Genomic DNA, 26,523 nt, shown 5'->3' on the forward strand with positions numbered 1-26,523 from the left:
AGGACTCTACACACTCACAGGACTCTACACACTCATCAGGGCTCTACACACTCACAGGACTCTACACACTCACAGGACTCTACACACTCACAGGGCTCTACACACTCACAGGACTCTACACACTCACAGGACTCTACACACTCACAGGACTCTACACACTCATCAGGGCTCTACACACTCACAGGACTCTACACACTCACAGGACTCTACACACTCATCAGGGCTCTACACACTCACAGGGCTCTACACACTCACAGGACTCTACACACTCACAGGACTCTACACACTCAACAGGGCTCTACACACTCACAGGACTCTACACACTCACAGGACTCTACACACTCATCAGGGCTCTACACACTCACTCACATTGACACTCCAACTCACACTCACTTTATTTGTTCACACTCGTATACAATCATCATACTCTGTTTATCCTGATCCTGATCACCCGTATACACACTATCCACTATCCACTATCCACTATCCACTATCCACTATCCACTATCCACTATCCACTATCCACTATCCACTATCCACTATCCACTATCCACTATCCACTATCCACTATCCACTATCCACTATCCACTATCCACTATCCACTATCCACTATCCACTATCCACTATCCACCACACTATCCACTATCCACTACACACTATCCACTATCCACTATCCACTATCCACTATATCCACTATCCACTATCCACTATCCACTATCCATATCACATTGAGACATTCTTCCTTTGCAACAATAGGTGGCAGCAATGCCTTGGTGAATATTTCTGCTGTGCAACGATGACAGTTACAATTTGAACCTACCTCACACACACACACACTCCACTGTTATGTTACTGACTGAGCCAGGAGAGAGCTGGACCTGGACCCTTTGTGAGTGAATGAGACAACACGACACGGAGAGTAAGATCACACACAAAGACTGAGTCCAACATCTTCCTGTTGGTATTGTTGTATGTCACTTGCTGTCTTTCAGCAGCAGAGGGAACCAAGCTTGACATACAGTACAGAGACAACACACCAGATGGAGAAGAGTGGTGTTCCTGAGTGTCTCACCCACTCTGAGGTATTGGGTCAGCTGAGAAGAGAGCTGTCCCATTCATCTGACTTCCACATCTTCATCATACTGGGAGCCTCAGTGAGTACTCTAGTAGTTACCCTGTTTGTGCTCTTCCTTTCATGTTTGGCATGACATTGAGTGACAAGGAGTTGGTATGATAGCACAAACAGACTGGCACTCGGGCTAAGTAGTAGTTGTCCCTCTATGCATGTGTTTATTTGATGGTAACAGTGAACCTTTTCCCTGTGGTATTTTCTGTTCAGTTATGTTCTGTTCTACAAGGGCAGAGACATGGGCTACATAGAGCACAGTCCAATGTTCATACTAGAACACCACGTGTCAGACTGTATGCCACCAGAATACTGCTTCAGTGCTGGAAGTGTTCTAGTGTGATTGTTGGAACACAGCCAATAGCCATAGTTCCACAGTATTTAAAAGGAAGTTACTGACTTGTTGCACTGCTTCCACTGTGGGATAAGAGTGGGTTCCTTATGAGATTTGCATTAAGATCAACCACATGACCTAACGACTCAGTAGTTACGCTACCGACTAGGCTGCTGCGTGAGTTGTTACAGAAACGTAGAGTCTTGCTTGTTCTAATTACCAGCTAGTATATGACTCTATATCTAGAGTTCCATCTGGTTTGAAGTCCAAACATGGGGTCAACTAAGTAAGTGTGTGTGTGACTGACTGACTGACTGATAAGAGGTGTGGTGTGTGTGTGAGAGAGACAAGGGGAAGAGAGGAGAGGGCTCACACACTGACTGATGAGAGGTGTGGTGTGCGTGTGGTGTGCGTGTGGTGTGCATGTGGTGTGTGTGTGGTGTGCGTGTGAGAGACTGGGGGAAGAGAGGAGAGGGCTCACACACTGACTGACTGACTGATGAGAGGTGTGGTGTGTGTGTGTGTGTGTGGTGTGCGTGTGAGAGAGACTGGGGGAAGAGAGGTGAGGGCTCACACACTGACTGACTGACTGATGAGAGGTGTGGTGTGTGTGTGTGGTGTGCGTGTGAGAGAGACTGGGGGAAGAGAGGAGAGGGCTCACACACTGACTGAAATGTGCTGCATCTGGCTTTTCTTTATCTAGCTCTGAAAGAGAGAGATGAGTTTAGGACTTAAAATGTTTGTCCACTTCCGTGAGTTAACTATCTGTCTATCACAAATCACTATCCCCCTTCGCTACATTTGAGTGTGTTAAAAAGTTACTTTTCAGAATGGCTGTGCTGCAGTGTTTGTCTTCCCTTTTTTCAATGTTGGTTTAAACATTCATAACAGATTTCACAACACGTGTGTGTGCCCTCAGGCCCCTACTCCACTACCACATATCTACAACACAAAATCCATGCCTGTGTGTGTATAGTGCGTATGTTATCGTGTGTGTGCGTAGTGAGTATGTTATCGTGTGTGTGCGTAGTGAGTATGTTATCGTGTGTGTGCGTAGTGAGTATGTTATCGTGTGTGTGCGTAGTGCGTATGTTATCGTGTGTGTGCGTAGTGCGTATGTTATCGTGTGTGTGCGTAGTGCGTATGTTATCGTGTGTGTGCGTAGTGCGTATGTTATCGTGTGTGTGCGTAGTGCGTATGTTATCGTGTGTGTGCGTAGTGCGTATGTTATCGTGTGTGTATGCATGTGTCTGAGCCTATGTTTGTGTTGCTTAACAGTCCCTGCTGATCCATAAGGTGTGTTTAAAAAAAAGTTTTTAAAAATCTGATTCTACTGCTTGCATCAGTTACCTGATGTGGAATAGAGTTCCATGTAGTCATGGCTCTATGTGGTACTGTGCGCCTCCCATAGTCTGTTCTGGACTTGGGGACAGTAGATTGTTACTGTGTAGGTTGGAAGTTGAACTGCCCTGTACTGTACCATGTGTTCATAGAAACAGGAAACAAATAAAAACAAGAGTAATCAACCATAAGATTTTAGGCACATTTTAGTCTCGCAAATACTTTAACTTTTTATCTATCCATTCAGGGAGATCTTGCCAATAAGAAGATTTATCCTACTCTATGGTGAGTGAGTTTCCTGTTTTCTGTTGCCAGATTCTGTGCCTGTCTATCTCGACAGTCCCTGAATCATCAGAATGACTGTCCGTAAACGCTGTTCAAGGTTCAGGTTTGTCATCTCAAGTTTCTACCAATTATGCTAGGAGTTTAGGGGGGGGGGGGGGTCAGCTCCTTGACCAGTGTTCTAGGTCATCATGTCTCCAGGGAGCTGACTGAGTGTCCTGTCTTTGTCTACCTCCCTTTATACTGCATCTCATTGCTCAGTCCGCCTCTTGTAGGTGGCTGTTCAGAGATGAGCTTCTCCCAGAAGAGACCCACTTTGTGGGCTTTGCTCGCTCCAAGCTGACCATGGATGACATCAGGACAGCATGTCTGCCACATATGAAGGTAAGGAGTCTTAGTGTAGGCTGAGTGCAGGCAACTCGGTTCTGCTAAGTTTTTTTGATCAAAGCCGTTTAGCTTTTGGTAGCTTCACCATTGAAAGTCCATGTGAAACTGCCTTGACTGGATTCCCACTTTTATGACACTGGTTTGTCAGTGAGGTTTTGCGGGATGTACGTAGGGTGACCACATTTAAAATCTCAGTTGACAAACATTGGCAGTAGACTGGCCCTACTGAAGAGTTCAGTGACATTCAACAGGGCACCTTTCCAACAAGTCAGTTCATCAAATGTCAGACTTGCTAGAGCTACCCCGGGCAACTGTATGTGCTGTTATTGTGAAGTGGAAACATCTAGGAGCAACAGCGGCTCAGCTGTGAAGTGGTAGGCCACACAAGCTGATAAACATGGACTTCCAAGTGCTGAAGCGCGTAGGGCGTAAAAAATAATTTTCCCTTGGTTGCTACACTCACTACCGAATTCCAAACTGCCTCTGGAAGCAACATCAGCACGATAACTGTTTGTGGGAGCTTAATGAAATGGGTTTCCAAGCAGCCGCACACAAGCCTAAGATTACCATGCACAGTGTCAAGTGTCGGCTGGAGTGGTGTAAAGCTTGCCGCCATTGAACTCTGGAGCAGTGGAAACATGTTCTCTGGAGTGATGAATCACACTTCACCATCTGGCAGAACGACAGACTAATCTGGGTTTGGCAGATTTCAGGAGAACGATACCTGCCCGGATGCATAGTGCCAACTGTAAAGTTTGGTGAAATCAAATTTTATTTGTCACATACACATGGTTAGCAGATGTTAATGCGAGTCTAGCGAAATGCTTGTGCTTCTAGTTCCGACCGTGCAGTAATATCTAACAAGTAATATAACCTAACAATTTCACGACAACTACCTTATACACACAAGTGTAAAGGAATGAATAAGAATATGTACATAAAAATATATGAATGAGTAATGGCCGAATGGCATAGGCAAGATGCAGTAGATGGTATAGAGTACACTATATGTAGGAGGAATAATGGTCTGGGGCTGTTTTTCATGGTTCGGGCCCCTTAGTTCCAGTGAAGGGAAATCTTAACGCTACAGCATACAATGACATTCTATACAATACTGTGCTTTCAACATTGTGGCAACAGTTTGGGGAAGGCCTTTTCTTGTTTCAGCATGACAATGCCCCCTGTGCACAAAGCGAGGTCCATACAGAAACGGTTTGTTGAGATTGGTAGACTTGACTGGCCTACACAGAGCCCTGACCTCAACCCCATCGAACACCTTTGTGATGAATTGAAACACCGACTGCGAGCCAGGCCTAATCGTCCAACATCAGTGCCCGACCTTGCTGAATGGAAGCAAGTCCCTGCAGCAATGTTCCAACATCTAGTGGAAATCCTTCCCAGAAGAGTGGAGACTGTGTTATAGCAGCAAAGGGGAGACCAACTCCATATTAATGCCCATCATTTTGGAATGAGATGTTTGACGAGCAGGTGTCTACATACTTTTGGTCATGTGTATACATGTATACATGCATTCTGGAGAGAGACGCACCATATATTTTCCACACACAATGATGGGTAGGTCGTCATTGTATATAAGAATTTGTTCTTAACTGACTTGCCTAGTTAAAAAAAAACAATACTCAAGACACTATCTTAACCCATTTAGATGCTTTTCACTGACGGCTGCAACTCCATCAACTAGACCTATTACCAGGTGCACTACCCAAATGGGCTTAGGCCTACACACTTCTGATTGAAAACAATAAGCTTTAAAAAAAATAAGCTAATGTTCCTCTGTGGCTATGTAATGCTCCCTGGTGAACTATTTATAATTATTATTAGACATTTATTTAGGAAGGAGTAATTATATAATTTTGGCAAAACATCAATTTAGGGCAATACAGCATCCTAACAGTGAACTGCGCACCCCACAACTTTCCTTCCTAATTCGCGAGGAAACCAGAGATTTGTACATAATGATGAGACGCATGACTCCGTCCTAACAATGGGAGTCTTTGTCCCAAAGGCAGGAAGGCAGGCAACAACTTAGGTCTACATATTACATAGAATCGTACTGGGCTTAGACAGATTTTGGCGAGGGGCGCTGTTCCACTTCTCTCTGATGAAACTATATCACTGGAGAAACATGGTCTACACCTACTATATGTAACAGTTTCTGATGCTGTCTGGACAGAAATATTATGACATTACATAGTCTTTTGGTCCAGACAGCATCAGATACATGGTCTACACCTACTGAGACAGAGGGGGCGCTGTTCCACTGTCCAGACTGCATCAGATACATGGTCAACACCTACTGAGACAGAGGGGGCTGTTCCACTGTCACTGTCATCAGATACATGGTCTACACCTACTGAGACAGAGGGGGCGCTGTTCCACTGTCCAGACTGCATCAGATACATGGTCTACACCTACTGAGACAGAGGGGGCGCTGTTCCACTGTCCAGACTGCATCAGATACATGGTCAACACCTACTGAGACAGAGGGGGGCTGTTCCACTGTCCAGACTGCATCAGATACATGGTCAACACCTACTGAGACAGAGGGGGGCTGTTCCACTGTCCAGACTGCATCAGATACATGGTCTACACCTACTGAGACAGAGGGGGCGCTGTTCCACTGTCCAGACTGCATCAGATACATGGTCTACACCTACTGAGACAGAGGGGGCGCTGTTCCACTGTCCAGATACATGGTCTACACCTACTGAGACAGAGGGGGCGCTGTTTCACTGTCCAGACTGCATCAGATACATGGTCTACACCTACTGAGACAGAGGGGCGCTGTTCCACTGTCCAGACTGCATCAGATACATGGTCTACACCTACTGAGACAGAGGGGGCTGTTCCACTGTCCAGACTGCATCAGATACATGGTCTACACCTACTGAGACAGAGGGGGGCTGTTCCACTGTCCAGACTGCATCAGATACATGGTCTACACCTACTGAGACAGAGTGGGGCTGTTCCACTGTCCAGACTGCATCAGATACATGGTCTACACCTACTGAGACAGAGGGGGCTGTTCCACTGTCCAGACTGCATCAGATACATGGTCTATACATACTGAGACAGAGGGGGGCTGTTCCACTGTCCAGACTGCATCAGATACATGGTCTACACCTACTGAGACAGAGGGGGGCTGTTCCACTGTCCAGACTGCATCAGATACATGGTCTACACCTACTGAGACAGAGGGGGCTGTTCCACTGTCCAGACTGCATCAGATACATGGTCTACACCTACTGAGACAGAGGGGGCTGTTCCACTGTCCAGACTGCATCAGATACATGGTCTACACCTACTGAGACAGAGGGGGCTGTTCCACTGTCCAGACTGCATCAGATACATGGTCTACACCTACTGAGACAGAGGGGGGCTGTTTCACTGTCCAGACAGCATCAGATACATGGTCTACACCTACTGAGACAGAGGGGGGCTGTTCCACTGTCCAGACTGCATCAGATACATGGTCTACACCTACTGAGACAGAGGGGGGCTGTTCCACTGTCCAGATACATGGTCTATACATACTGAGACAGAGGGGGGCTGTTCCACTGTCCAGACTGCATCAGATACATGGTCTACACCTACTGAGACAGAGGGGGCACTGTTCCACTGTCCAGACTGCATCAGATACATGGTCTACACCTACTGAGACAGAGGGGGCGCTGTTCCACTGTCCAGACTGCATCAGATACATAGTCTATACATACTGAGACAGAGGGGGCGCTGTTCCACTGTCCAGACTGCATCAGATACATGGTCTATACATACTGAGACAGAGGGGGGCTGTTCCACTGTCCAGACTGCATCAGATACATGGTCTACACCTACTGAGACAGAGGGGGCGCTGTTCCACTGTCAAGACAGTATCAGATACATGGTCTACACCTACTGAGACAGAGGGGGCTGTTTCACTGTCCAGACAGCATCAGATACATGGTCTACACCTACTGAGACAGAGGGGGGCTGTTCCACTGTCCAGACTGCATCAGATACATGGTCTACACCTACTGAGACAGCATCAGATACATGGTCTACACCTACTGAGACAGGGGGGGGGCTGTTCCACTGTCCAGACTGCATCAGATACATGGTCTACACCTACTGAGACAGAGTGGGGCTGTTCCACTGTCCAGACTGCATCAGATACATGGTCTACACCTACTGAGACAGAGGGGGGCTGTTCCACTGTCCAGACTGCATCAGATACATGGTCTACACCTACTGAGACAGAGGGGGCTGTTCCACTGTCCAGACTGCATCAGATACATGGTCTACACCTACTGAGACAGAGGGGGGCTGTTCCACTGTCCAGACTGCATCAGATACATGGTCTACACCTACTGAGACAGAGGGGGCTGTTCCACTGTCCAGACTGCATCAGATACATGGTCTACACCTACTGAGACAGAGGGGGGCTGTTCCACTGTCCAGAGGGGGCTGTTCCTCTGTCCAGAGCATCAGATACATGGTCTACACCTACTGAGACAGAGGGGGGCTGTTCCACTGTCCAGACTGCATCAGATACATGGTCTACACCTACTGAGACAGAGGGGGGCTGTTCCACTGTCCAGACTGCCTCAGATACATGGTCTACACCTACTGAGACAGGGGGGCTGTTTCACTGTCCAGACAGCATCAGATACATGGTCTACACCTACTGAGACAGAGGGGGGCTGTTCCACTATCCAGACTGCATCAGATACATGGTCTACACCTACTGAGACAGAGGGGGGCTGTTCCACTGTCCAGACAGCATCAGATACATGGTCTATACATACTGAGACAGAGGGGTGCTGTTTCACTGTCCAGATACATGGTCTATACATACTGAGGGGCACTGTTTTGCTGCAAGAGACAGGTTGGAATGTCTGACTGAAATCAACATTTTTTTCCTAAATTAGTGGTGCTGATCAAATGTTGATAAAATGCAGGACATGATTGTTTCTTTGTGGGAAGGGTGACGCAGGGGCAAAATGCACGACTGTCCCGCGCAATCCAGGACATGTGGTTGACCTAGATGTACATGTTCATACTCATTACAATGAAAAGACTGTGGATAGGTATTATGTTGTAATCATTCATGTGTGTACGTGTGTTTTCTCAGGTTGGTGATGGTGAGAGTGAGCGCCTCGCTGCGTTCTTCAGTAGGAACTCTTACCTGAGCGGCAGGTATGATGAGGAGGACTCCTTCTCTGAGCTGAATGCCCACCTGAGCTCCCTGACCACCAGCAGGGGGGCTGACCATGCTAACTGTGTCTTCTACCTGGCACTGCCCCCCAGCGTCTACCATCATGTTAGCAAGAACATCAGAGCCCACTGCATGTGCCGCAAGTCAGTATCTCAAACACACTTGTCAGATCACTCAAGCATATGCATGAACCCACACAGATTTGTTTTTCTATCATTTTACTATTTTCCCGAACCCTTAACCGAACCCCCTTAACCGAACCCCAATTCAATAACCCTAACACCTAACTGTAACCCCTAAGCCTAAAATCAGAGGTGCCACTTTGGTTTTAGAAGTGGTGGGGACATAACCTGGCGAGGGGTCTGGTTTAGCCATCGAATGCGAATTTCCTGCATTTTTACAAAATCCAATATGCCATCTCTATTTAGAACAAAAATGTAAGCAAAAATACCCACAGTCATCAAGCTAGGTAAGAGATCATTATTAAATATGTTTACGTGTTTAATAAGACTGAACTAGATCAAAGGTCATTCAATAATAAATATTGTGTTGCTCTTTTAACCAATAGCGTAACAATTGAACAACTCTTGAAAAAATACAGACTTGATTGTTTTTAATAAGACATCCTCTATATAACATTTCAGCCAGACCGAGCAGCCAGCCCGAGCCGCCTGCAAGCCCGAACCCCACCAGTCTAGTGAATAACTCTCTCCCAACACTAGTTAATTCCCAGCTCCCTCTTTTAAAACAATGTTGTTCCCAAGGCAAGGTTTGGGAACAAAAAAACACATACACCCCAAATGTACATGAACACAAACAGCAAGTCCTCCATGACAAAGGATTACCTTGGTGTACATTCATACATTATCCAATAATGACTATTATTCTCATATCCCAGACTGGAGCTTTACGCTTAAACTGCTGTCCTGTAGCTACTCTAGGTCTACCCATCAATTCAAGATGTAACTTTGTATCATTCACTGATATTGTTAATATACTAAAAAATTCACCTGAGCTCCGTAGACTGGTCTTCACTGGCTGTCTGACCCTGCTGGGACCCCTGTCACCATCTGACCCTACTGGGACCCCTGTCACCATCTGACCCTACTGGGACCCCTGTCACCATCTGACCCTACTGGGGGCTGGAGCAGGCGGTCAGACGACTCTTGGATGAAAATATAGTATTTTTGATGTCCCACAGATGATTTGGAAACGGTCCTCTTTCTGCTTTGTATGTGTTAGCCTACCTATTGTACGCACATATTTTTTTCGCATTATTCATATACTGCTTCAACTTCAGTAGCCTCCCTCTCCTAGTTGGGCGTGAGAGTTCAACTGTGCCTAGTATGTGTGGTCTCATTGAAATAGAGAAGGCTGCCTACATGGGTGGAGAATCACGTGGCAGTTAACTTAAATACGATTAGACTGTAGTTGACTACAGTCTGTAAATAAATATTCATAGAAAAAAGAAAGTGGAGGTTGCTCAACCAACGAGTCGAAGTGCTATCAAAAAATGTAGTCATCACTGAAAAGGCACAATGTGCACATAGGCTAGGCTGCTATGGAGAGCGAGCATTATGCCTTTTTCATTTTCAATAATTGATTACCCATTTATTTGTCTCTGCCTGCAAAATGTCTTCCTAAAAGGTCCTATAGGCTTAGGCAAAACGTTATGTGTCGCTGTCATCATTCTTGCTGCTTCAAATTCAGTAGCCATACTTGTGCGATTAGGCGCATGTGTGGTCTCAAAGAGTAGAGCAGGCTCCAGCCTATGCATGGGTGCAGAAGCACAGGGCAGTTCTTAACAAGGAAATATACTTCCTAAATAGGCCTTTGATTAAGCTATAGTTTACTACATTGCCTACAAAGGCCTAAATATTGATCACCCATATTTCTCTGTCTGAAAACCCTTCCACTCCCAAACGTAGGCTATAAAAATGGCGCAAGAGAAAGTAAAAGTCTCTCCAACTCTGCTCTCTTCAATCTACATCTAGCATATTGGCTGATATAGCCCAGTAATACATATCGTCTAATATAAGGGCCATGTCAGAATCTCTGGTAATTGAACCTATTTCTAAAATTCTTTTTGCACATTTGATATTGCCTATAGTGCTCAACATTTCTGGGACCATGGCTGGCAAGTGAGCTGCGTCACATACGCCTAAAAGCAAAGTTTGCGGAACTGTGGTTGGGTTTTGGGATCAGTTCTTGTGGGAGTCAGACAGAAAGCCAGCAGGTGCGGTATGTAAAGCTGCAGGTGCTGGCAGGAGTGGGATGAAGAAATCGGTCCTGTGCAGACCTCTACTGTGCACAATGACAGTGAAGCCTGTAATGTTAGAGCCTTTTAATACTGTATCAGTGTGAAAAGTAGGGAATTAGCAAGGGAAACAAATCAATAACGTTACATTGCCATACTGGCTAATAAAAACTCACATTGTACTGAAAAAAACATCACAATATCAATCTTCAATTGTTTGGTCGATGGTTTCATCATTTGATTCAGGTCTAGTGTGATTGAGGCAAAAAAGAATAGCTATCACTGGCCAACTTTTGGCCAGCTGTCTTGCCAACTGTACATCAACTGACGAAAGCTACCCAAGTTCATTTACCTCTGTTGAAATGGGACAAAACAATGGCTACAAAAGGTGTCCATACAAACAACTGCTGTCAGATAGTGTTATGAGGTGGCTATTAGTACTATCTGACAGATAACTAGATACTACAGCTGAACTGACTGTGGTAGCAGCTCACTAGTGTAGCTTATTCAATTCACCTCGGTCGAGAGGGGATAAGACATTAGCTAAAGTTAACAATTCAGTCACAATACTAGCTCAGCACTGCGAATAAATATTGGTCCCCCCCACTATTAAGTTAAACAGCAGTTACCTTGCCAACTACATCAGTCTACTAAAGAGTAGCCCGTTTCTGTTCTGCTTTCTTTTACAACTCGGTTAAAGAGCACAACATGTACACACTGAACTATGCTCAACTCTCCCGTGCTGTTCCAGCCAGCCTTCCAGAACCTTTGCCTTCACACAGCCTGTCAGCCCCATCTGTGGCGTCAGTGTGGTCCTAGCTCCAGCCGACTGTTCACTCACAACAGCCTACCCTACCGCTCTGAGGCATCCGCATTGTACTAACACACCATTTTTCTTATTTTTGTATCACATTTTAATGATAAAACTGGGGGGGAATACAATTTCAGAATGCCCCCCAGTCCCCAGTGAAAGTTGCACCCCTGCCTAAAATAGCCTTCTTCCTTGTGGGGAATGGCGTAATGTTCCCACTAGTCTGAATTTCTGGTACCCGCAAGGATAGAAAACCCATAAACACACATGCACAAACACACTCACACATCCCTGTACCACACTGTAAAGTGGTCTCTGTCTCTGTGTGTTAGAGGTTGGAGCAGGGTGATAGTGGAGAAGCCATTTGGTCGTGACTTGCAGAGTTCTCAGGAGCTGTCGTCCCACTTCTCCTCCCTGTTCAGAGAAGACCAGATCTACCGCATAGACCACTACCTGGGCAAGGAGATGGTGCAGAACCTCATGGTCCTCAGGTACAGAGATGGTGTTAGAACCTCATGGTCCTCAGGTACAGAGATGGTGTTAGAACCTCATGGTCCTCAGGTACAGAGATGGTGTTAGAACCTCATGGTCCTCAGGTACAGAGATGGTGTTAGAACCTCATGGTCCTCAGGTACAGAGATGGTGTTAGAACCTCATGGTCCTCAGGTACAGAGATGGTGTTAGAACCTCATGGTCCTCAGGTACAGAGATGGTGTTAGAACCTCATGGTCCTCAGGTACAGAGATGGTGTTAGAACCTCATGGTCCTCAGGTACAGAGATGGTGTTAGAACCTCATGGTCCTCAGGTACAGAGATGGTGTTAGAACCTCATGGTCCTCAGGTACAGAGATGGTGTTAGAACCTCATGGTCCTCAGGTACAGAGATGGTGTTAGAACCTCATGGTCCTCAGGTACAGAGATGGTGTTAGAACCTCATGGTCCTCAGGTACAGAGATGGTGTTAGAACCTCATGGTCCTCAGGTACAGAGATGGTGTTAGAACCTCATGGTCCTCAGGTACAGAGATGGTGTTAGAACCTCATGGTCCTCAGGTACAGAGATGGTGTTAGAACCTCATGGTCCTCAGGTACAGAGATGGTGTTAGAACCTCATCGTCCTCAGGGTAGAACCTCATGGTCCTCAGGTACAGAGATGGTGTTAGAACCTCATGGTCCTCAGGTACAGAGATGGTGTTAGAACCTCATGGTCCTCAGGTACAGAGATGGTGTTAGAACCTCATGGTCCTCAGGTACAGAGATGGTGTTAGAACCTCATGGTCCTCAGGTACAGAGATGGTGTTAGAACCTCATGGTGTTAGAACCTCATGGTCCTCAGGTACAGAGATGGTGTTAGAACCTCATGGTCCTCAGGTACAGATGGTGTTAGAACCTCATGGTCCTCAGGTACAGAGATGGTGTTAGAACCTCATGGTCCTCAGGTACAGAGATGGTGTTAGAACCTCATGGTCCTCAGGTACAGGTAGAATAGATGGTCCTCAGGTACAGAGATGGTGTTAGAACCTCATGGTCCTCAGGTACAGAGATGGTGTTAGAACCTCATGGTCCTCAGGTACAGAGATGGTGTTAGAACCTTCATGGTCCTCAGGTACAGAGATGGTGTTAGAACCTCATGGTCCTCAGGTACAGAGATGGTGTTAGAACCTCATCGTCCTCAGGTACAGAGATGGTGTTAGAACCTCATGGTCCTCAGGTACAGAGATGTGTTAGAACCTCATGGTCCTCAGGTACAGAGATGGTGTTCAGGTACAGAGATGGTGTTAGAACCTCATCGTCCTCAGGTACAGAGATGGTGTTAGAACCTCATGGTCCTCAGGTACAGAGATGGTGTTAGAAATGGTCCCTCAGAGATGGTGTTAGAACCTCATCGTCCTCAGGTACAGAGATGGTGTTAGAACCTCATGGTCCTCAGGTACAGAGATGGTGTTAGAACCTCATGGTCCTCAGGTACAGAGATGGTGAGATCAGGTACAGAGATGGTGTTAGAACCTCATCGTCCTCAGGTACAGAGATGGTGTTAGAACCTCATGGTCCTCAGGTACAGAGATGGTGTTAGAACCTCATGGTCCTCAGGTACAGAGATGGTGTTAGAACCTCATGGTCCTCAGGTACAGAGATGGTGTTAGAACCTCATGGTCCTCAGGTACAGAGATGGTGTTAGAACCTCATGGTCCTCAGGTACAGAGATGGTGTTAGAACCTCATCGTCCTCAGGTACAGAGATGGTGTTAGAACCTCATGGTCCTCAGGTACAGAGATGGTGTTAGAACCTCATGGTCCTCAGGTACAGAGATGGTGTTAGAACCTCATGGTCCTCAGGTACAGAGATGGTGTTAGAACCTCATGGTCCTCAGGTACAGAGATGGTGTTAGAACCTCATGGTCCTCAGGTACAGAGATGGTGTTAGAACCTCATGGTCCTCAGGTACAGAGATGGTGTTAGAACCTCATGGTCCTCAGGTACAGAGATGGTGTTAGAACCTCATGGTCCTCAGGTACAGAGATGGTGTTAGTCCTCAGGTACAGAGATGGTGTTAGAACCTCATGGTCCTCAGGTACAGAGATGGTGTTAGTCCTCAGGTACAGAGATGGTGTTAGAACCTCATGGTCCTCAGGTACAGAGATGGTGTTAGAACCTCATGGTCCTCAGGTACAGAGATGGTGTTAGAACCTCATGGTCCTCAGGTACAGAGATGGTGTTAGAACCTCATGGTCCTCAGGTACAGAGATGGTGTTAGAACCTCATGGTCCTCAGGTACAGAGATGGTGTTAGAACCTCATCGTCCTCAGGTACAGAGATGGTGTTAGAACCTCATGGTCCTCAGGTACAGAGATGGTGTTAGAACCTCATGGTCCTCAGGTACAGAGATGGTGTTAGAACCTCATGGTCCTCAGGTACAGAGATGGTGTTAGAACCTCATCGTCCTCAGGTACAGAGATGGTGTTAGAACCTCATGGTCCTCAGGTACAGCTTGAGTCCTGATCCCAGGAGACAGTACATTTACAGATTTGAAATCTTCCTTGTTCATGAAGTACTATACAGTATCAATCAAAATGAAGCTGATGCTTTTGTCCAAAGCGATTTACAATGAAGTGTGTTCATACAGGTTAGGTATGAGTGTGTGATCCCTGTGGGAACTGAAAGAACCTTGGCTTGCTATGTTCTTACCAACACAGAAACTATTTACCATTGTGTTTTGATCCTGTCCTCTGTCTGTCCATCAGGTTTGGGAACCGTATCTTTGGTCCTATCTGGAACAGGAACAGCGTGGCCTGTGTGGTTCTAACCTTTAAAGAACCATTCGGCACACAGGGACGCGGAGGATACTTTGATGACTTTGGCATCATCCGGTGAGGAAGAGCGGCATTTGCAACAGGCTGTCATGTCATGCCAAAGTATAAATCACTGGACAACTTTGATCAACTGTTTTCAGATGTTCATGTGGTTCTCGTAGTCTATGGCAATGTAGTGGAATATAGCTTTTTCTATTATTTATCTTTCTTGTTGCATTGTGGGAAGGGCCCATAAGTAAGAATTGTATTCTAAGTCTACACCTGTAATTTGCAAAGCATGTGACAAATAATTGAATTGTTCAGTTCCATGGGTTTGTGATATTTCCTGCTTTAGTGATGTCATGCAGAACCACCTCCTCCAGATGCTCTCTCTGGTTGCCATGGAGAAGCCTGCCTCCACCAGCCCTGATGACGTGAGAGATGAGAAGGTAGCATCACCAACCAGTGTTCCACTTTGATCAGTGTTCCACTTAGGGTCAGGAGGTTTCCCATGGACATGTTGACCAGGATTAACTCTGGGCACACTTTTTACACTTGTGACATAAAACTATATGACCATTCCCTCTGTCATCTAAATGTGTGTGTGTGAACCCTAGGTGAAGGTGTTGAAATGCATCGCCCCAGTGCCTCGGTCTGATGTGGTGCTGGGTCAGTACATAGGGGACCCTGAGGGGGAGGGCCATGCCAGACTGGGTTACCTAGATGACCCCACCGTGCCCAACGGCTCCCAGACGCCTACCTTCGCCACCTCTGTGCTCTACGTACAGAATGAAAGATGGGATGGTGAGGACCGACGGCCATCTTGGATTCTGGCAAACTCTGTTTCTCCTATGTCCCTTATCTAGACATGTTGACAGATTTCGACATACAGTGCCTTGCGAAAGTATTCGGCCCCCTTGAACTTTGCGACCTTTTGCCACATTTCAGGCTTCAAACATAAAGATATAAAACTGTATTTTTTTGTGAAGAATCAACAACAAGTGGGACACAATCATGAAGTGGAACGACATTTATTGGATATTTCAAACTTTTTTTAACAAATCAAAAACTGAAAAATTGGGTGTGCAAAATTATTCAGCCCCCTTAAGTTAATACTTTGTAGCGCCACCTTTTGCTGCGATTACAGCTGTAAGTCGCTTGGGGTATGTCTCTATCAGTTTTGCACATCGAGAGACTGACATTTTTTCCCATTCCTCCTTGCAAAACAGCTCGAGCTCAGTGAGGTTGGATGGAGAGCATTTGTGAACAGCAGTTTTCAGTTCTTTCCACAGATTCTCGATTGGATTCAGGTCTGGACTTTGACTTGGCCATTCTAACACCTGGATATGTTTATTTTTGAACCATTCCATTGTAGATTTTGCTTCATGTTTTGGATCATTGTCTTGTTGGAAGACAAATCTCCGTCCCAGTCTCAGGTCTTTTGCAGACTCCATCAGGTTTTCTTCCAGAATGGTCTTGTATTTGGCTCCATCCATCTTCCCATCAATTTTAATCATCTTCCCTGTCCCTGCTGAAGAAAAGCAGGCCCAAACCATGATGCTGCCACCACCATGTTTGACAGTGGGGATGGTGTGTTCATTGTGATGAGCTGTGTTGCTTTTATGCCAAACATAACGTTTTGCATTGTTGCCAAAAAGTTCAATTTTGGTTTCATCTGACCAGAGCACCTTCTTCCACGTTTGGTGTGTCTCCCAGGTGGCTTGTGGCAAACTTTAAAACAACACTTTTTATGGATATCTTTAAGAAATGGCTTTCTTCTTGCCACTCTTCCATAAAGGCCAGATTTGTGCAATATACGACTGATTGTTGTCCTATGGACAGAGTCTCCCACCTCAGCTGTAGATCTCTGCAGTTCATCCAGAGTGATCATGGGCCTCTTGGCTGCATCTCTGATCAGTCTTCTCCTTGTATGAGCTGAAAGTTTAGAGCGACGGCCAGGTCTTGGTAGATTTGCAGTGGTCTGATACTCCTTCCATTTCAATATTATCGCTTGCACAGTGTTCCTTGGGATGTTTAAAGCTTGGGAAATCTTTTTGTATCCAAATCCGGCTTTAAACTTCTTCACAACAGTATCTCAGACCTGCCTGGTGTGTTCCTTGTTCTTCATGATGCTCTCTGCGCTTTTAACGGACCTCTGAGACTATCACAGTGCAGGTGCATTTATACGGAGACTTGATTACACACAGGTGGATTGTATTTATCATCATTAGTCATTTAGGTCAACATTGGATCATTCAGAGATCCTCACTGAACTTCTGGCGAGAGTTTGCTGCACTGAAAGTAAAGGGGCTGAATAATTTTGCACGCCCAATTTTTCAGTTTTTGATTTGTTAAAAAAGTTTGAAATATCCAATAAATGTCGATCCACTTCATGATTGTGTCCCACTTGTTGTTGATTCTTCACAAAAAAATACAGTTGTATATCGTTATGTTTGAAGCCTGAAATGTGGCAAAAGGTCGCAAAGTTCAAGGGGGCCGAATACTTTCGCAAGGCACTGTATCTTCCAGACTCATCCGCTCATATTGTCAGCCTGATACTCTGCATTCCTCACAATCCTGAACTCTCCCTCTCTTATCTAGTTTTCTGTTACTTCCCAACTCCTCTTGTTTGACTCCAGCTGCACAGGAACGTCGATCATTACTCTCATACACACTCTCTCTCTCCTCCCTTCTCATCTACCCTCTCTCTCTCCTCCCTTCTCATCTACCCTCTCTCTCTCCTCCCTTCTCATCTACCCTCTCTATCTCCTCCCTTCTCATCTACCCTCTCTCTCTCCTCCCTTCTCATCTACCCGCCTCTCTCCTCCCTTCTCATCTACCCCTCTCTCTCCTCCCTTCTCATCTACCCTTCTCTCTCCTCCCTTCTCATCTACCCGCTCTCTCCTCCCTTCTCATCTACCCTCTCTCTCTCCTCCCTTCTCATCTACTCTCTCTCTCTCCTCCCTTCTCATCTACCCGCTCTCTCCTCCCTTCTCATCTACCCGCTCTCTCCTCCCTTCTCATCTACCCTCTCTCTCTCCTCCCTTCTCATCTACCTCTCTCTCCTCCCTTCTCATCTACCCTCTCTCTCTCCTCCCTTCTCATCTACTCTCTCTCTCCTCCCTTCTCATCTACCCTCTCTCTCCTCCCTTCTCATCTACCCTCTCTCTCCTCCCTTCTCATCTACCCGCTCTCTCCTCCCTTCTCATCTACCCTCTCTCTCTCCTCCCTTCTCATCTACCCTCTCTCTCTCCTCCCTTCTCATCTACCCTCTTTCTCCTCCCTTCTCATATACCCTTTCTCTCTCCTCCCTTCTCATCTACCCTCTTTCTCTCCTCCCTTCTCATCTACCCTCTCTATCTTCCCTTCTCATCTACCCGCTCTCTCCTCCCTTCTCATCTACCCGCTCTCTCCTCCCTTCTCATCTACCCTCTCTCTCTCTCCTCCCTTCTCATCTACCCTCTCTCTCTCCTCCCTTCTCATCTACCCTCTCTCTCTCCTCCCTTCTCATCTACCCTCTCTCTCTCCTCCCTTCTCATCTACCCTCTCTCTCTCCTCCCTTCTCATCTACCCTCTCTCTCTCCTCCCTTCTCATCTACCCTCTCTCTCCTCCCTTCTCATCTACCCCTCTCTCCTCCCTTCTCATCTACCCTCTCTCTCCTCCCTTCTCATCTACCCGCTCTCTCCTCCCTTCTCATCTACCCTCTCTCTCTCCTCCCTTCTCATCTACCCTCTCTCTCTCCTCCCTTCTCATCTACCCTCTCTCTCTCCTCCCTTCTCATCTACCCTCTTTCTCCTCCCTTCTCATATACCCTTTCTCTCTCCTCCCTTCTCATCTACCCTCTTTCTCTCCTCCCTTCTCATCTACCCTCTTTCTCTCCTCCCTTCTCATCTACCCTCTCTATCTTCCCTTCTCATCTACCCGCTCTCTCCTCCCTTCTCATCTACCCTCTCTCTCTCTCCTCCCTTCTCATCTACCCGCTCTCTCCTCCCCTCTCATCTACCCTCTCTCTATTCTTTGACGCTCTCCCATCCACCCACCCATCCCTCTCTCCCCTCATCCATCCACCCACCCATCCCTCTCTCCCCTCATCCATCCCTCACCCTGTAGGTGTTCCGTTCGTCCTGCGTTGCGGTAAGGCACTCAACGAGCGTAAGGCGGAAGTGCGTCTCCAGTTCACGGATGTTCCAGGGGACATCTTTAATGAGCAGTGCCAGAGGAATGAGCTGGTGGTGAGGGTACAGCCTGATGAGGCCATCTACCTCAAAATGATGACCAAGAAGCCTGGAGCCTACTTCAGCCCTGAGGAGACTGAACTGGACCTTACCTACAGGAGCAGATACAAGGTAAGATACACACACACACACACACACACACACACACACGTGTATATGTATGTAAGTATGTATATAATGTGTGTATATATGTGTGTACACTACCATTCAAAAGTTTGGGGTCACTTAGAAATGTCTTGTTTCTGAAAGAAAGGCCCTTTTTTGTTCTGATTAAAGATGCAATAAAACTGGCCTTTACACTAGTTGAATATCTGGAGCATCAGCATTTGTGGATGTGATTACAGGCTCAAAATGGCAAGAAACAAAGACCTTTCCTGTGAGAAATAGACTTTCTCTTCACCACTTTCTTGTGAGAACCAGATGCCTCACAAGTCCTCAACTGGCAGCTTCATTAAATAGTACCTGGAAAACACCAGTCTCAACGTCAACAGTGAAGAGGCGACTCTAGGATGAAAAGAAAAAGCCACATCTCAGACTGGCCAATAAAAATGAAAGATTAAGATGGGCAAAAGAGCACAGACACTGGACAGAGGAACTCTGCTTAGAAGGCCAGCATCCCGGAGTCGCCTCTTCACTGTTGACGTTGAGACTGGTGTTTTGCAGGTACTATTTAATGAAGCTGCCAGTTGAGGACTTGTGAGGTGTCTGTTTCTCAAACTTGACACTCTAATGTACTTGTCCTCTTGCTCAGTTGTGCACCGGGGCCTCCCTCTCCTCTTTCTATTCAGGTTAGAGACAGTTTGCTAGGTTCTGTGAAGGGAGTAACACACAATGTTGTACGAGATCTTCAGTTTCTTGGTAATTTCTCGCATGGAATAGCCTTCATTCCTCAGAACAAGAATAGACTGACGAGTTTCAGAAGAAAGGTCTTTGTTTCTGGCCATTTTGAGCCTGTAATCGAACCCACAAATGCTCAATGGTCTAAAGAAGGCCAGTTTAATTGCTTCCTTAATCAGAACAACAGTTTTTAGCTGTACTAACATAATTGCAAAAGGGTTTTCTAATGATCAATTAGCCTTTTAAAATGATAAACTTCGATTAGCTAACACAACGTGCCATTGGAACACAGGAGTGGTGGTTGCTGATAATGGGCCCCTGTACGCCTATGTAGATAGTTCATTAAAATTCAGCAGTTTCCAGCTACAATAGTCATTTATAACATTAACAATGTTTACACTGCATTTCTGATCAATTTGATGTTATTTTAATGGAAAACAAATGTGCTTTTCTTTCAAAAACAAGGACATTTCTAAGTGACCCCAAACTTTTAGGTGTGTGTGTGTGTGTGTGTGTGTGTGTGTGTGTGTGTGTGTGTGTGTGTGTGTGTGTGTGTGGAATAAATAACAACTCGTCTTGTGTTCTCGCTACAGGACGTGAAGCTCCCTGATGCATATGAGCGTCTGATTCTGGATGTGTTCTGTGGGAATCCGATGCACTTTGTCCGCAGGTCTGTCTTTGACTGCCACTATCCCATCCGCTTAAATTTAACATTTCAAATGTCATTTTCATATCAGCAGTTGTCACAAAGTGCTTTTATGCAGGAACCCAGCCTAAAACCCCAGTGCAGATGTAGAAGCATGTTTGCTAGGAAAAACTCCCTAGAAAGGCAGGAACCTAGGAAGAAAACTAGAGAGGAACCAGGCTCTGAGGGGTGGCGATGTGCCCACTGACATGTCTGCCTCTGTCTCTTACCCTGTCTGTCACCACACTATTTCTGACCCATATCTATGGGCTGAGAAACCCTATGTAATCTACGCAGATAATCTCTCATGTATGGAAGGAACATTTCTATCAGACCTGTATGTGACAATATATATAAGGGATACATGCCCAGTTCATTTTTCCAAGGTTAAATGTACACAACGGAGGCGTTTATACCACAGTTGCCAAAGAAAACAATAGTAAAGCACACATTTTAATGTCCATTCTAGAACGCCCTTCCAGCCAATCAGAAACAAATATTCACCAACGCTGTGGTATACATCATAACATTGCTCCTGTTTCCTGGTCCTTTTCCTCTCCCAGTGATGAGCTGCGAGAAGCCTGGAGGATCTTCACTCCCCTCCTCCATCACATAGAGGGAGAGAAAACACCTCCTATCCCTTACACCTATGGAAGGTAAGTAATACTACTACTCCTACCTTACTTTCATCACATCGCATGTCCACCTAACCCTCCTCCACCCTCTATCTGTCCCTGTTCCTCCACCCTCTATCTGTCCCTGTTGCTCCTCCTCCACCCTCTACCTGTCCCTGCTCCTCCTCCACCACCCTCTAACTGTCCCTGCTCCTCCTCCACCCTCTCTGTCCCTGTTGCTCCTCCTCCACCCTCTACCTGTCCCTGTTGCTCCTCCTCCACCCTCTCTGTCCCTGTTGCTCCTCCTCCACCCTCTCTGTCCCTGTTGCTCCTCCTCCACTCTTTCTGTCCCTGTTGCTCCTCCTCCACCCTCTCTGTCCCTGTTGCTCCTCCTCCACCCTCTCTGTCCCTGTTGCTCCTCCTCCACCCTCTCTGTCCCTGTTGCTCCTCCTCCACCCTCTCTGTCCCTGTTGCTCCTCCTCCACCACCCTCTACCTGTCCCTGCTCCTCCTGCTCTACCTGTCCCTGTTGCTCCTCCTCCACCACCCTCTACCTGTCCCTGTTGCTCCTCCTCCACCACCCTCTACCTGTCCCTGTTGCTCCTCCTCCACCACCCTCTACCTGTCCCTGTTGCTCCTCCTCCACCACCCTCTACCTGTCCCTGTTGCTCCTCCTCCACCACCCTCTACCTGTCCCTGTTGCTCCTCCTCCACCCTCTCTGTCCCTGTTGCTCCTCCTCCACCCTCTATCTGTCCCTGTTGCTCCTCCTCCACCCTCTACCTGTCCCTGCTCCTCCTCCACCACCCTCTAACTGTCCCTGCTCCTCCTCCACCCTCTCTGTCCCTGTTGCTCCTCCTCCACCCTCTCTGTCCCTGTTGCTCCTCCTCCACCCTCTCTGTCCCTGTTGCTCCTCCTCCACCCTTTCTGTCCCTGTTGCTCCTCCTCCACCCTCTCTGTCCCTGTTGCTCCTCCTCCACCCTCTCTGTCCCTGTTGCTCCTCCTCCACCCTCTCTGTCCCTGTTGCTCCTCCTCCACCCTCTCTGTCCCTGTTGCTCCTCCTCCACCACCCTCTACCTGTCCCTGTTGCTCCTCCTCCACCACCCTCTACCTGTCCCTGTTGCTCCTCCTCCACCACCCTCTACCTGTCCCTGTTGCTCCTCCTCCACCACCCTCTACCTGTCCCTGTTGCTCCTCCTCCACCCTCTCTGTCCCTGTTGCTCCTCCTCCACCCTCTCTGTCCCTGTTGCTCCTCCTCCACCCTCTCTGTCCCGGTTGCTCCTCCTCCACCCTCTCTGTCCCGGTTGCTCCTCCTCCACCCTCTCTGTCCCGGTTGCTCCTCCTCCACCCTCTCTGTCCCGGTTGCTCCTTCTCCACCCTCTCTGTCCCGGTTGCTCCTCCTCCACCCTCTCTGTCCCTGTTGCTCCTCCTCCACCCTCTCTGTCCCTATTCCTCCTCCACCCTCTATCTGTCCCTGTTCCTCCTCCACCCTCTCTGTCCCTATTCCTCCTCCACCCTCTATCTGTTCCTCCTCCACCGTCTATCTGTTCCTCCTCCACCCTCTATTTGTCCCTGTTCCTCCTCCACCCTCTATCTGTCTCTGTTGCTCCTCCTCCACCCTCTATCTGTCCCTGTTGCTCCTCCTCTACCCTCTCTGTCCCTGTTCCTCCTCTACCCTCTCTGTCCCTATTCCTCCTCCACCCTCTATCTGTCCCTGTTGCTCCTCCACCCTCTCTGTCCCTGTTGCACCTCCACCGTCTATCTGTTCCTCCTCCACCACCCTCTATCTGTCCCTGTTCCTCCTCCACTCTCTCTGTCCCTGTTGCTCCTCATCCACCCTCGATCTGTCCCTGTTCCTCCTCCTCCACCCTCTATCTGTCCCTCCTCCTCCACCCTCTCTGTCCCTGTTGCACCTCCTCCACCCTCTCTGTCCCTGTTGCTCCTCCTCCACCCTCTCTGTCCCTGTCCCTCCTCCACCCTCTATCTGTCCTTGTTCCTCCTCCACCTGTCCCTGTTGCTCCTCCACCTGTCCCTGTTGCTCCTCCTCCACCCTCTACCTGTCCCTGTTCCTCGTCCACGCTCTCTGTCCCTGTCCCTCCTCCTAACCTCTCTGTCCCTGTTGCTCCTCCTCCACCATCTATCTGTCCCTGTTGCTCCTCCTCCACCCTCTATCTGTCCCTGTTGCTCCTCCTCCACCCTCTATCTGTCCTTGTCCCTCCTCCACCCTCTATCTGTCCCTGTTCCTCAGTCGTGGACCAAATGAAGCGGATGAGCTCGTGAGGAGGGTGGGATTCCGCTATGAGGGAACATACAAGTGGGTCAACCCCCACACTGCATGACACTAGAAACACACACCAATTACACTGTGTGAAAGTTCCCTTGTGTTTGCTACTCTCGACTCTTTCGAGATGCTTATTTAAGTCATACTGCATGAAAGAAAACGTTATATTCTGCATTTCTCACAATCCTGATATTCCCTCGTCTCCTATTTGAGTTGGCATGGTATCATACTGTACTGTATGTGCCGTAGCCAACTTGTCATTTGGGCACGTGTTCGGCATGACAACGACCACAGTGGAGTTGGTTAAAACACAAACCGTTCTGAACCACCAGGCGACAAATCAGTATCATGAACAACACTTCTGAACTTGATTAATGCACTGTTTGATTACAGCATCACTATCCACATTGATTGTGACAAAATAAATCATGATCATTTATTGACTTCACTGTTTGATTACAGCATCACTATCCACATTGATTGTGACAAAATAAATCATGATCATTTATTGACTTCACTGTTTGATTACAGCATCACTATCCACATTGATTGTGACAAAATAAATCATGATCATTTATTGACTTCACTGTTTGATTACAGCATCACTATCCACATTGATTGTGACAAAATAAATCATGATCATTTATTGACTTCACTGTTTGATTACAGCATCACTATCCACATTGATTGTGACAAAATAAATCATGATCATTTATTGACTTCACTGTTTGATTACAGCATCACTATCCACATTGATTGTGACAAAATAAATCATGATCATTTATTGACTTCACTGTTTGACATCACTATCCACATTGATTGTGACAAAATAAATCATGATCATTTATTGACTTCACTGTTTGATTACAGCATCACTATCCACATTGATTGTGACAAAATAAATCATGATCATTTATTGACTTCACTGTTTGATTACAGCATCACTATCCACATTGATTGTGACAAAATAAATCATGATCATTTATTGGACTTCACTGTTTGATTGATTGATTGACGATGTAAATTCCTGTGGGACTGTCGTCTATAAGGCATTGAGCACCCTGAAGGGACGAGGTAAGGTAAGAAGCTCTTTAATATCTTCTTAAATCTAAGCTCGTGAAAATCACTGACTTACAAAAGAAATGATCCTACTGGGATAATCAACTAAAAACCTCCAAAATATTATAAACTTTCTCAACCTGACTAATTATATTTCCATCTACATCAGCACATTCCTGTGTATCACTCAGTCCTAGCCTGGTCTGATCTGGGCCTAATTTAAGTTGCTCCGCTAGACTGGCTGTTGACTGATGTTTCCTGTTTGTCTCCCTCCAGGTATATGTCCCAGTTCTGAGCATGCTGTCACTCCATAGCCCACAGACTGTTACTGCTGGGAGGAAGCAGAATGAATGAAAGATCAAAAATGTGTCACTGTATACATTGGGTGCGCTCGTTTTACATCGCCTGGTTCCCCGGGTGGGTGAAAATGTCACCAGGACAAATGGAATCGTCTAAAATGTACAACAGGTGACGCAAAACAAATGTCCCCAATGACAATAGCTGATTCAAAAAATTGCACTGTATGCAATGTATGCTTGGATCAACTGTCACTGTGGTTTTGAGAAGAGTTTGAGAATGGTCTCAATGTTCAAGACCAACAGGTTTGTCCTACTCTCTTCTATACTCACGAGATAAAAGTGTGTCTCTTGCCCTCTGGGAGGAAACATCAATTCTGTCATGAATAATAAATGATGTATAAGCTCAAAATTCTGCATAATAATAAGGTGTCTGTTTATTATGTGCAACATTTTCATAAATGCAAATCAGTAGCTGAAATAAACATACACATTTACAGGTGAAAATACCATAAGCTACTGACAACAAGTCATATCAAGCTGTACCATTGTTTGTAGAAAAATATGATATATTGGGTGTAAAAAAACATTAAGAACACCTACCTAATATTGAGTTGCGCACCCCCCCCCTTTCCCTCAGAACAGCCTCAATTGGTCGGGGCATGGACTCTACAAGGTGTCTAAAGCGTTCCACAGGGATGCTGGCCCATGTTGACTCCAGTGCTTCCCACAGTGTCAAGTTGGCTGGATGACCTTTGGGTGGTGGACCATTCTTTATACACTCGGGAAACTGAGTGAAAAACCCAGCAGCGTTGCCGTTCTTGACACAAACCGGTGCGCCTAGGGCCTACCACCATACCCCGTTCAAAGGCACTTACATCTTTTGTCCTGCCCATTCACCCTCTGAATGGCACATACACAATACATGTCTCATTTGTCTCAAGGCTTAAAAATCCTTCTTTAACCTGACTCTTCATCTACACTGATTTTAAGTGACATCAATAAGGGGATCATAGCTTTCACCTGGATTCACCTGTCATGAAAAGTTCTTAATGTTTTGAACACTCTGTACATTCCTTGAATTACCTCAAGCCTCCATCTAAAAACTTGTCAAAATATTCAGGAATGATTTGGTTAAGAGAGAAAGCAGATGAAGTGGAATGGAAGGCTCTTTTGGGCGGTGTGTTACGTTCAGTCACACCTACTTCCAAAGTCATTCATGACCGTTGTCCCATTAACTTGTATGTTGACCCTACTGTTAGTTACAGTAACCATTTCATCAGGTATGTAAAATGTAAGGCTCTGGTTATTCTGTTGATAGTCACAGGTCAGAATAAGTCTTTACACAGACATCCCACAAACTGATACGTTGTCATTGAGCCTACATGAGGTTCGTACAGTAATACAGCCTTCTTCAGTTGTGATACATCTCAGTATCACAGTAAGGCTCCGTTCACTCTATTTAAAAAACTACG

At 46.5% G+C, this 26,523-nt stretch overlaps 1 protein-coding gene across 7 annotated transcripts; it reads left to right on the forward strand.

The window, feature by feature from the left end:
• The first annotated feature begins 804 nt into the window (after positions 1-804).
• LOC135503988 (glucose-6-phosphate 1-dehydrogenase-like) lies at positions 805-25,620 on the forward strand. Of its 7 annotated transcripts, none has more exons than XM_064922210.1 (13): positions 805-889; positions 996-1,154; positions 3,049-3,086; positions 3,359-3,467; positions 8,605-8,831; positions 12,089-12,247; positions 14,996-15,121; positions 15,399-15,492; positions 15,661-15,847; positions 19,155-19,390; positions 20,710-20,786; positions 21,365-21,457; positions 23,661-24,492. In XM_064922210.1, the coding sequence occupies exons 2-13, from the start codon at positions 1,041-1,043 to the stop codon at positions 23,749-23,751; spliced, it is 1,551 nt and encodes a 516-aa protein (XP_064778282.1). In that variant the 5' UTR covers positions 805-889; positions 996-1,040; the 3' UTR covers positions 23,752-24,492. The 7 variants fall into 7 exon arrangements, with proteins under 7 accessions (XP_064778282.1, XP_064778283.1, XP_064778280.1 ...); XM_064922211.1 differs by having other exon boundaries at positions 816-889; positions 993-1,154; XM_064922214.1 differs by adding an exon at positions 25,029-25,620 and having other exon boundaries at positions 837-1,154; positions 3,345-3,467; positions 23,661-23,726.
• Positions 25,621-26,523: the final 903 nt, after the last annotated feature.

Source organism: Oncorhynchus masou, chromosome 18, assembly GCF_036934945.1.
Source record: "Oncorhynchus masou masou isolate Uvic2021 chromosome 18, UVic_Omas_1.1, whole genome shotgun sequence".
NCBI lineage: Eukaryota > Metazoa > Chordata > Actinopteri > Salmoniformes > Salmonidae > Oncorhynchus > Oncorhynchus masou.